The sequence below is a fragment of the Lampetra planeri genome, chromosome 2 (genome assembly GCF_965212315.1).
Source record: "Lampetra planeri chromosome 2, kcLamPlan1.2.h2, whole genome shotgun sequence".
Classification (NCBI taxonomy): domain Eukaryota; kingdom Metazoa; phylum Chordata; class Hyperoartia; order Petromyzontiformes; family Petromyzontidae; genus Lampetra; species Lampetra planeri.
In genome coordinates, this window is record NC_136108.1 from 576,048 (window position 1) to 588,089 (window position 12,042).

Here is a 12,042-nt window from a genome sequence, read left to right on the forward strand (position 1 = left end):
GGGGGTGAGTGGAGCTGGGAGTGAGTGGAGGCGGCGTGAGTGGAGCTGGGGTGAGTGGAGCTGGGGGTGAGTGGAGGCGGCATGAGTGGAGCTGGGGGTGAGTGGAGCTGAGGGTGAGTGGAGCTGGGGGTGAGTGGAGGCGGCGTGAGTGGAGCTGGGGGTGAGTGGAGCTGGGGGTGAGTGGAGCTCACTTCCGGGAGCTTCGTCAGCCAAGGCAAATTGAAGCACATGGAGTCAAACGTCGGACATCGTTCCGAACAACACGCGGTTTAACCCGAACACGCATCGGAGGAGAGGGAGAAGCATCTTGACGAAACGGCCAAACCAACGTCGCCTTGGTGATTCGTAAGCGCTTAGGAAGAAAGGCGTCATCACGCCGTCAACAATGTCCGAGTGCGCCCGGCGTCATCAGATTCAGCATTCCGTCGATTCTTCCACACGCGGCTCGAGTCGCTGCACGCATCGAGAGCTTAAGAATTGATTTCAATGGAGGCATCGTTACATTGCTGTGACCCCATGGAGGAGAGCGGGCGAGGGGGGGGGCATTAAAGCGGGCACAGCATTGCCAGCTGGGCAGGCCCTGTCCACATGGACACAGCGGCGTTGCAGAGTCGCCCTCCTCCTCCTCCATGCGTGCATTGTTATCAGTCAGCCGCAGCCTAGAGTCTCATCGCTCACGTGGGCGATGCTCGTTGAATAGAGCCCAGCAGGGCCTCCTCCTCCTCCTCACTGCCAGCACCAAGCAGGAGTCGTGGTACTGAATGCGAGCTGTGGACCCCCGATGGGGTTGGACCTCGGTACAAAAGTACCTGACCCGGGTCAGCATGGGTTCAGCACCGCCACTGCGTGCCGCGGGGGAGCGGTGGCGCGGCGGTTGGCGCACTCGGCTATTCACTCGGCGACCTCACTGCGATCCCTGGTCACGGCGAACATCAGTGGCGGTGAGTGATGCCTGAACCGGTTCTGGGTTCCCCTCCGCTTCTCCAGCCCGCGCTGACCAGCGTGGTGCTGTCAAACAACCGCCATGAACACGTGCCGACAGAGCGTGGGGACGACGTCAACCAGCACTGGTTTGGCCTGCAAATCATTGTTGATACGTCTAATTAATTAAGTTTATTCATTGTTAATTATAACGCCACGAGGGGGCAGCACGCGCTTTTAAAGTGTACATAGCGAAGGCGTAATCTGTTCTACCCGCTATCAACCAGAGCCCTGCTTGAGGCCGAATCCCAGTCAACGGAGCAACGTTGGGCCACCGCAGAGTCTCATTTGCAGGGTGACGTGGATCACTAAAATTATAAAAACCGAAACATCTCGCACAGCAATGAAGCGGGTAGAAGAAATCAGATTTAAAAGAAATGTCACTTGAGGAATTCAAAATATTCCAGAGCTTAAAAAGCCGCACACACACACAATGCAACTGGTAGTCGCCAAACATCCCAAGGCTCAAGAAATGTCTGCAGATTACTCAATTCAGAGCAAACGTAGCAAGGACCTCCTGATAAAGAGTCTTGGGACTCGGACAGGCTCTCCCGGGCAAACGTCATAATAACAAAGCACGAAATAAAGAGAGATGGCAGAACGAGGTGAAGAGCGCTACGGAGTCGACTCTCCCTGAACCCGAGATGCAGTGAGGGACAGGGGGAGGGTGCGGGAGGCGCCGGGGTAATGGATGTCTCCAGAGGTCGTACTCGACCTGATAATGGTGTACAAGGTGGCGACACGGTGGGTCTACAGAGAATATCTTTGTGACTGGAGCGCAGAGTGCGTGAAGAGGAGCAGCGTAAGATGAGGGGAGAGGAAGGCTCGGGGCGAGCCCGTGGACGATGTATGTGCTATGTTGAACTTCTTTCACACCGCACGTAGGCAACCACGCTGAATGTCGGCGACGTCGATCTGACAACGAGCGGCACGCACCGACAGTCTCGCTCGTCGCCCGCATTACGAGCAGACGCCAGCGTTGCTGGAAGAGCCATTGCCTCGAGGATAGGAGGTAGACACGCCCGCCCGCCTGCCTGCTTGCCCGCCCGCCCGCCCACCTGCCCGCCCGCCTGCCTGCCTGCCTGCCCGCCTGCCTGCCTGCCCGCCTGTCTACCTGCCTGCCTGCCCGCCCGCCTGCCTGTCTACCTGCCTGCCCGCCTACCTGCCTGCCTGCCCGCCTGCCTGCATGCCCGCCTACCTGCATGCCCGCCTACCTGCATGCCCGCCTGCCTGCCTGCCCGCCTACCTGCCTGCCCGCCTGCCCGCCTGCCCGCCTACCTGCCTGCCCGCCCGGTCTTTTTTCATGACATGTCGGCAATGTGGGCAGTGACTCGCTGCTGCCACTGCTCCTGTCGGAGTGTAACCCTCCAGGGGTTCCGGCTGTTATTGTTCTCAGCGAGTGGCCATCACCGACTTCCAGACACCGCCAAGACAACCGCACAGATCTCGGAGCCAAGGCGAGGCTCGGAAAACCGGCTTGGATTTTAAATTGCGGTGCCGGGACACAAAACAACGAGATGAAATGTTTCAAACAATAAATATGAAAGTGACAACAAGACTCCACAACGGAATAAGAGCTTTGCAGGAAAATAAGCAGAACAAACACGGTTAAGCTGAATAATAATACAAGTGGAAGGTAAAGTCAATATGTGGATTTGTAAAGGCAGGGTAGCCACACGCATGGCAGTGAATATCCATCACAGTGAATATCCATGGCAGTGAATATCCATCACATTTTGGGGATCTGAAATATTTGAAGAGACACAAGACCCGCAAATCAAGCGTTCGAATAATAAACAGCGCTCACACCACACCGCCTCAACGCAACACAAACACACACAAGCCGGCAAACTAAGACCAAGATCCCCCGTATAGCCTTTAGCAGGCTGTTGAGGCAAGCGCTGTTACCGAGCACCTATGAAGGCCAGAACGGTACACGAGGGGGTGGGTGGCCAACACCACGCCCGACCGCCTTTGTCTCCATAGTTGTGATATTTACACACCGCACCAGAACTGGTTCAGATAATCGTCACTGGTGTTGGCCGTGAGCGGGAATCGAACCCTGGTCGCCGGGTTCATAGCGCAGCACGCTAACCGCTACACTATCGCTCCCCATGTGTATGTGCGCACGTGTGTGTACACGTACACGCGTGTACACACACACACGCGTGTACACACACACATACACACACGCGTGTACACACACGCGTGTACACACACACACACGCGTGTACACACACGCGCGTGTACACACACACGCGTGTACACACACACGCGTGTACACACGTACACACGTGTGTACGTGTGTACACACACACGTGTACACATACACACACGCGTGAACACGCGCCAACGGCACCTGTTCCCCCGTGCTCGCGGGCGCGCGCGGCCTCAGCAGAGCGCGTGCCAAGCGCCGCCTCATTTCCCTCCCAAGCTTCACAATCAGCGCGTCAATCAGCCGCAATCACTGCCACCTCGACCCTGACACGAGCGCGGGGAGGGGGGGCTGGAGACCCCCCCCCCCCAAACTACCCCCTCGCCAGACGGCGCGGCTAATGGGATACCCCTCCGAGCTTCATCCCGAGGGAGTGGGGTCGGGAAGGAGGTGGGGGGGGGGTCGGACTGAGCCCCCCGCCCCTCGCTATGGGGTCAAGAGGTCAGGCGGACACTGCGGCCTGGGCTCCCGCTCACAACCGACCGAGGTTCGGTTGCCGCGGTGACGTTTGGGGCGGGGCGGGGGGGGTGTTTTGAGGGGGAGGCGCCACAGGGGCTCGTAGGTGACGTCACAGAAGGGGGCGGAGTGGTAGTGGAGGGGGGGCAATGCCCCCACGACTAAGGCTGGGTCGACCGTGTGGTGACCCACGTGCTTTAGATGGCCCCCCACTAAAGAGTCACGTGGCCAGCACGTGCCGAGTTCATAGAGGTGCAGGCGCAGCCCTGAAGTTCTTTCTCGCGGCACTGCTGACAGAAGGGCCTCCACCGCAGTGGGCTCCGGTGAGTCACTCTGTTCGGTACTTGGCCTACTCTTCCACGCTGGACAGACGTCGAGAAAAATATGGGAGTACTCACACTTTACCCACCACACGTGACCTGCCTATAAAATAACAGCAAACAATCCATACTCGAGGTGTTTTGGGTTAGATCGCGTAAATATATAAATGTTGTGTCGTTAAACCTGCCACCACCCGACACAGCCAAGAAGTAAGGGTTGTCACGTAAACAGAACATGCCAATTCGTGTGTTGGCGAGTAAACCCCACAATATTTATAATTCCAGTACGACGATTCGCCAATAATAACGAGCATCATCAGGCGACAGCATACAACAACAGTATAGTGTTCCGTAATGCATATTGTACCACACTGATGTAAATACGTATATGGGTTGCTTCACGCACTTTCACTTCCTCGCATGCTCTGCAACTCGCTCCAGCCACTCTCTCGCGGCCGTGCAGTCGCCCCCCTGTCCCTCTCGTATCGCTACTAGCAGAGCCATGGTTCGCACTGACCTCATGCCTTTGACAAGTCCACCCATAGCAGGGATTCATCGGTGACCAAAATCACCCAGATTGCACCCAATCCTGCCAGATCTCGAAATCAGAGCAGCATTGACCGTGGTTATCAATCTGACGAGGGACGGTCCGTATCGTCGACTTGGGTCGTGATGTGGCCAGCGAGGCTCTCTGGAAGAATCACGGGAATTAATAACAGTCATTATATCGACTGTTTCCTCTCACCCGCAATGTGTTCTCCGGCTATATCGCAGAACTGCCAACTTACTCACGCTGCTCAACTTTGGAACTCCCTCCTTCCCCCAAGTCCTACAAACTTTTGCTCGTTACGAGAAACACTCCGACTCTTACCCGCTACACTGTCATGAGCTCGCTCGAGTTCTTAAAACTTTTTCTCACTTCAAGGGGCGCGTTCCTTCCCATGAGTTGCTGGCCACGGTGCATTGGGGGCCTTCAGGCCTACCTACACTCAGCAACGGCGATAAAAAACAACAACAATAAAAAACTGTCGCCTTCCCAAGAACGCTAAGATACTTTGTGATCAAAGGGGGCTATATCCCGGAGCCTGACTCCGCACGAGGATTGGCGAGCGAAGGAGCGCTCTGACTGACGGCGAAACAGCCATGAAGGGGATGGATGGAGACACGGGGGCTGACTCCGGTGAGCATTGGCCCGGACACCCAGAGTTTAGGGACTTGTGTTATTGTTGTTGTTGGTCAGAGAGAGTTGACACGGGCGGGTCGTAGGAGTGGTGAACTTCAGTTTTAGAACCAGAGACTAACGGGTAGGCAGACAACGAGCTAAGCGGAGAGGTGTACGCCATGAAGCACAGAGACACGCCGGCAGAGAGACAGCAGACGTGGAAACAGAGTGGTGCCCGGAGCAGTGGGCACAAAGTGCAGGAGGACCGAGACCGCGTCTCTGTGCCCCACAGCGCGAGTGAGACCAGGAGACCAGGGAACAGAAGACCAGGGAACAGGCCTCTGGGCCCCGTGTCAGCGGCTCTGGCAGAGGTCTTACCACAGGTCTGATGGGATATGGCTGACTCTGCAACACGCCTCTTGCAATTTCGTTACCATCAGCAGCAGCTGTCATGCTCTATCCACTGCTGGTGGAAGGCCTCCCGAACCCGTCCCCATCTCTCATGGCCCTGCGATGTAACGATCCATCCAGCAGCTGCCCGCGTGGCGATTTAATCGCTCTATCTCCTCTTCATTTGGCGTCCTCTAAGGAGCGTCCCATCCCTTTGCTTCGAGTCCATCGTCAGTCTCGATCGCTCCTCGCGACGTGTCCTGCTGAAGCCCACTCACTTTTCTTAATACATCAATACGAGGTGGGTCATCTGTGCGCACATTCTCCAACAAGAAAGGACGTGGAGAAGGTGAGAGAGCTCGAGACCGGATAGAGCCAAGCCCACGGATACGCGCTGTTCTTGGAGAATCAGAACATGACACGAACCACACCGGACTGGTTTCGTAAAAGAGCCCGGCACGGCTCGGGTCTGCTTTCCAGTGGTCATGGAAACGCGGCACAACCGAACTCGCTCCAGCAGTGGCCGCGTACACTGCTGGAAAAACGAGTCATCCTGAGAGCTGACTTAATTGCATTTCTAATCAGAGAATGCCAGCTATGTTGGGAACATTTCAATAATGTCTTAATTAAAATACATTTGTAATTTCCTCCACCCCCACCTCATCATCAGACAATTCATATAATCTTGGCTTCTGGTCGTCCAACACGAGAACGGATTGTGGCATAAAACCTTTTTAGACGTCACTAATTCTACTCTAACTTATTACCAGGAATTCAATAATTTATAAGTAAATGTCATTACAAACGTGGCGCCATGAGAAAGACACGCGCGCCTGCGTGGACGTCTCGCGGAGTGACGCATCACCCGAGTGGTCGAACATTCCGCGCGGAAACAGACATCACATAACTACTTCTGAGCTCTTTTCAAGCTGGAGGCCCTTAAACTCTCCCACCTGCCCACAGTCAAACTGATATTTTAATCCTCAGCGGTAGCATTAAACGACATGAAGTGGTTTAAATAAACATATATCATGATATTTGTTTTGTGTAGAGTAGCGGCGCAGCCGTTGGCACTGCGCTACGAACCTGACAACCGGAGGCAAATTCTGGGCCAAGGCGAACACAGTACCAGCGAGTGGTACCTGTAGAGAGTGGTACCTGTACTGATCCTAGCCACTCTCAACCCCTACGACTCACTAACCCTCATTGATCAGCGCGGTGAAGTATGGTCAAAACAAACAACCCCAAGACCCATAGGGAGTGGAGATTAAGGGATGTAATTTTATTCTGAGATATTTTTAACGTCTCAGAATGAGGCTCTCTCTCTCTCTGCGAGCGCGAGGGCGACTCCTGTGCAGCGGCGGCGCGATTCTAGTTGAAATTCTCTTGATTATTATTTCGACTCTCTCCAGGTGTAACCAAGCCAAAGTGTCACTCAGGGCTCATTATGAAACCAGCCTCCGTCATGGGCTTCATGGTGAACCCCATAGACGAACCAACGCGGGTGGGATGCGCGCGATCCGCTCCACCGAACATCGCGAGCCAGCAGGACCCGTCCTCCTGTAACATCGCCACCTACTCATCATCATTATTATGATGATGATGAGTAGGTGGGGAAATCAGCGCGTGGCGTAAGATGCGGTGGCGCTCCCGGGTGAGTGAGTGAGTGAGGAACTCCGTGGAGCTTGCGAACCGCTGTGACACGGACACAGGTTTGTTCGCACTGGCGCGGTGAGTGGGCGCGCACGCGAGGGACATACCTCCCCGACTCCAGCCTGCAGGATGTGCAGCCCCGTCTCAGCCTGCAGCTCCTCCCGCTGACGCACTGCACACACAGACACAAAGGTTCACCATGTAGCCTACATAGACTGGTGGGGCAAGCGCTGTTGGCGAGCACACTGATGAAGACAAACACGGCGCACGGCCGCCTTTGTCTCTTCAGTGCTGACGTTTATACGCAACAACAGGTACTAATTTAAGGCTGAGTCGACCTAAGGGATGCCCTGGACCGGTTCCAATATTCACACTGTTATTGGTCGGAGGCGGGAATCGGGTTGATAGCGTAATGCGTTAACCACTGCGCCACCGCTCTTCTGGACCACTGGACCCCCACTCCCCACACACACAGACAAAGCGAGAACACTCACACACACACATACGCACCAGGTGCACGTGGCATAAAGAAGTTTGTTAATGCCACGTGTGTCAATTAACCCATTGTGTGCGTGTGCATTAACCCACGAGCGTGCAACAGCACCGCCGATGTGCGCCATCGCGGATGAGCCAAGCATTCGATCGCGCACAGCAGAGCGACATTGAAACGCGGAACCTTGCAGTCGTCTTTTTATCATTCACACTTCACTGTTGGTGGCTTAACACCTGCGCTGACACCTACTCAGGTTCCCTGCAGTTTCAAAGCTCACACCTACTAATGAATACTACGATTAAACATTGTCAGTGCCTCGAGTGTCCTGGTTGGCTGCTGGCTGGCCTCCTCCTCGCACCCCGAGGAGGAGGCGAACTCCGTTCTTGTCGTGGCTGCTGAGGACAGTTGCCATAGAACCTAGCTGGGTAGCTGGATAAAGGGAATGTTTCCGTGCAAAAAAAAATCAACATTGAGTTGAAATGAGTCGGTGGAACAAGACGTGCGGAAGAGATGTAGTAGTAGGAGTAGTGATGACGATGACGATGATGATAGACGGCGACATCGAAGAGGTGGGAGTAACGAATACTAACGACTGACACGGTTCGTTTAAAATTTCTCAAACTTTTCAATTATTTAGTTTTTTCAATTCTTTCGCCAGAATGTGCTTTAAATCACAGAAAGAGAGAGAAAAAACCTCATAATACATATTATCTTGCCAATGTATTACTACATAAAAATTGCCAGATGGCTTTTAGTGCTCCGAGTAGAGGATCGTGAGCAGAGTGAAATCACAGCTGCCTCTTATTGTTCATTGCAGACCAAGGCGCTCTCCACTCGCAACAGCAAAGACGCCCATTGCGTACCCAGGACAGCCTAGTAAGAGCCTCAAGGCTCATTTTCAGGAGGATCCAACTGCTACACGGCGGTGTTTGCCCAACTATTTACACGAATGCTTAGCTTCGTGGGGGCAATGAGGGGGGGGGGCACTGAGAGGCCCCCACCGCCCCACCCCCCAGGGTCGCTCCGTGGGACTTCCGCGGTTGTTGTGCCGCGTGTCGAACCACCCGCGGCACAACCCGCGGCACAACTCGTGGGAGAGCGAAGAGCCCACTCACTGGGCTGTCGTCTCCTGGCCACACCTGGCAGCCAACACCGAGGACACCTGGCGTGCCGCACGTCGTCTCCCGGAGGCACACGTTGGTGGCGGCCGAGGCAAGGCGTCACCCCTCTGCCCATGCGCTGCTGCTGCCGCACCAGTAAGTCGGGGCCACAAAGGCACCGCTGGTCGCGGCGTTCCCCACAACCCCCGCCACACATTCAGGTGGCGCCAGCCTCGGGAGGGGAGTCGGGGACAGCCACCCCACCGGGCCGCCCACCCGCTCTCGCCGCAACGACGACCCCGCACAGCCCTTGCTAGGGCGCCGGCTGCGCTACGCGGGCTGCGATACGCCGGGCTCAACCCTGCTCAGCTTCCCAGAACATACGAGCGGTTTGGCAGCTGGCTGTTTTGTTGCTGTTGTTTTCGACACTTCACCCGGACTCGTCCATCACGAATCCTGGCCCAGCACTCACCCCCCCCCCCCCGCCGCCCCCCCCCCCCCCCATGACGGCTCCCTCCCCGCTCGTCCCCGTGCCCAGCACCCCTAGCCCAGGGCTAATGAGCGGCTGATGAAGGCATCGTCAGCACAGAACTAATTGGGCCTCTTGGTTAATAATGATAATCAAGGAGCCGAATTCCACTCGCAGATACACGCAATATGTTGCCCTTCTCTAATCTGATTAAGTGCACGTTTTATCTTTTGTTTTGGGTCCTCTTACATATGTATACGTATATAATTGTATATACATGGGAGTATTGTCTTTAAATGAAGGCGGGATTCAAAGGATGTTCTCTTCAATGGTGATTTCAAGTGGCATGTGTGCGTTCGTCTCACCTCACAAGAATCCCTCTTCATTTTTGATTTCATGTTTTACAGAGGAAGTACATCACCATTTATTTTGGAAAGTCTGAAAAAATATTTCCAATGAGATGACGGTGCGACAAAACATCAAGAGACGTGCACCGTGCCGCTTGTTGCAGAGGTTCACGGTGCGATTGCAGTGGCCGCCCTGGTCATTACTGCAGCAGCTCTATTAACCCTGACGACAACAACAATAATGACGATGATGCAAGTCACATCTCGCGTGTGAAGCACTCTGAGACGCCCCATCGTAAAGAAGGGTAGGCTGTATCATTGTCACCATCTGCATCATCGTCAATGACCGCATCTTTCTGTTGACATGGCCACAACACCTGCACAGACCACCCTTCCCTGCTTTTCCGAGGAGTCCAATCAGCGCAATGCCTGGGACGTGCAATGCCTGTCCATGTGCCCGTGTCTCCATCCCTGCGTCCGTCCGTGTGTTTGTTCATCCAACCATATTTCGCGTGTTTTCACAACAACTACAAACCCCCCGACAACAATTGCAATCAAATTGATCACACGTTTGGCCGATTCCAAAGGCCAGATCCGTAGAGCTCTTGGGGAAAGTTGGCAAAACAATACTTAAGGAAATACATTTATCACGTCAATAAAAAAAAATAATCTATGTCTAGAGAAGTATGGCTGGGCCCCTCACCACAACACTAACTCTGGTGTTGATTGCCGGTCGTTACTACAGAATCTAGCTGGGTAACTAGCATAGCTACATGAGGTTTTCCGTGGAACAAATGTATGTTGAATTGAAATGGCAGAAGAATTTCGGTAGACATTTAATAAGAGATAGCGAGCTCGAAGAGGTGAGAGTAATGAATTCAGAAGAATGACATGGTTCATTTAAAATTGCTCAAACTTGTCAATTTGCGCTCCTGCCATTGTACTCCTTTCACCAGAATATTTTAATTCTAGAGAATAAAAAAATACCTCACAATACGTATTATCTTAACATTTAATTACTTTAAAAAGCAGATTACTTTGAGTGTTCCGAGTACAGCATGTTGCGAAGAGTGTTGACATGTTAACAGATGTCTCTCGTTTCCCCTTGCAGATCACCATCGCGCGTGGTGCAGCACGCTGCTGGGTTTTGGAGTGCGCCATACACCCCATGAGCTGAGTTCGATGCCGGGCCACGGCTGACATCAGTGGCGAGGTGACTTCTGAACCGAACTCTCGCCCCCTAACCCGCCGCTTCACCAACACGCACTCCCTAGCGAGGAGGAGATGCATTTCGAAATTACGTTATATAACATACAATGCACACGATACATCCTTGTAGATGACTGTACGAGCAACAGTGATCTATCCACTGCTGGATCAAACGTCCACTTGCAATGCCACAATTCCACTTTCTTCTGCACGAGCTGACGTCATCGCTCCGTCTCCGTGGCGGGCCCCTCCTCTCGTGTGTGTCCCTCCACCTGGCTGCCATTTCATCACCAGGCTCGGTCATCGGCCATCAGCAGCATCTCTACCTCTCACCTGCGCATCGCCTCTCCCCCACGTGACCCTCATCTCCGTCTGGCACCTGGGCATCTCCTCTCACCCACGTGACCCTCATCTCCATCTCTCACCTGCGGATCGCCTCTCACCCACGTGACCCTCTTCTCTGCCTCTCACCTGCGCATCGCCTCTCCCCCACGTGACCCTCATCTCCGTCTCTCACCTGCGCATCGCCTCTCATCCACGTGACCCTCATCTCTGCCTCTCATCTGCGCATCACCTCTCACCCACGTGACCCTCATCTCTGCCTCTCACCTGCGCATCGCCTCTCACCCACGTGACCCTCTTCTCTGTCTCTCAGCGTCATTCCCAGTATGCGGCTGTCCGCGCCCTTTCAGCTGTTGCTTTATTTCGCTTTGTCAGTGCCCACGTGCTTCTGAATCACGCGTCACAGCAGATTCACGCCTATCGATTCGAACCATCCGTCCTCAGGCACATTGGCATGCTGTCTTCCATTATCAAGTTCAATTTTGCCAAAGTACTCCAACACTCTCCCCTTGAGTTCATCATTTTGATCCTAGACCTAATAATTGCCTTCGATGGTGGAAAGCGCCGCCTCCAGCCCTCGTTATCCACTCTGCCTCTCTCTCTCTCTGGCCTCTGGATTGATGTGCTATGAAGAAGGCCCATTGCCCACGAACACGACGTCTATTACACCATTCGTCGTTTAAAGCGACACTGCTATTGACGAATGTGTTGAGTTTTATTCGTGAGATGTGCAGAGTCCGTCGGGCGTTTCGGCCGTGTCTCTTCAGCACTGGGATTTATTGGGCAGACTTGCTCGACTCGTTTGTGACTTTCGTTTTGCGCCTTATTTATCTGCAGCCCAACTTTGGCAGCCTGAATGTGCCGCTTTTGGCTGTCGGTGCGTTATGTTTCACTGAAGGTGGCGG

At 54.1% G+C, this 12,042-nt stretch overlaps 1 protein-coding gene across 1 annotated transcript in view; it reads right to left on the bottom strand.

The window, feature by feature from the left end:
• LOC144733224 (uncharacterized) overlaps positions 1-12,042 on the bottom strand; it is a 147,863-nt gene that overhangs the window by 69,873 nt on the left and 65,948 nt on the right. Inside the window, exon 10 of the mRNA XM_078615022.1 lies at positions 7,285-7,349. Coding sequence (XP_078471148.1) covers positions 7,285-7,349 — 65 coding nt within the window. The remainder of the gene's footprint in view (positions 1-7,284; positions 7,350-12,042) is intronic.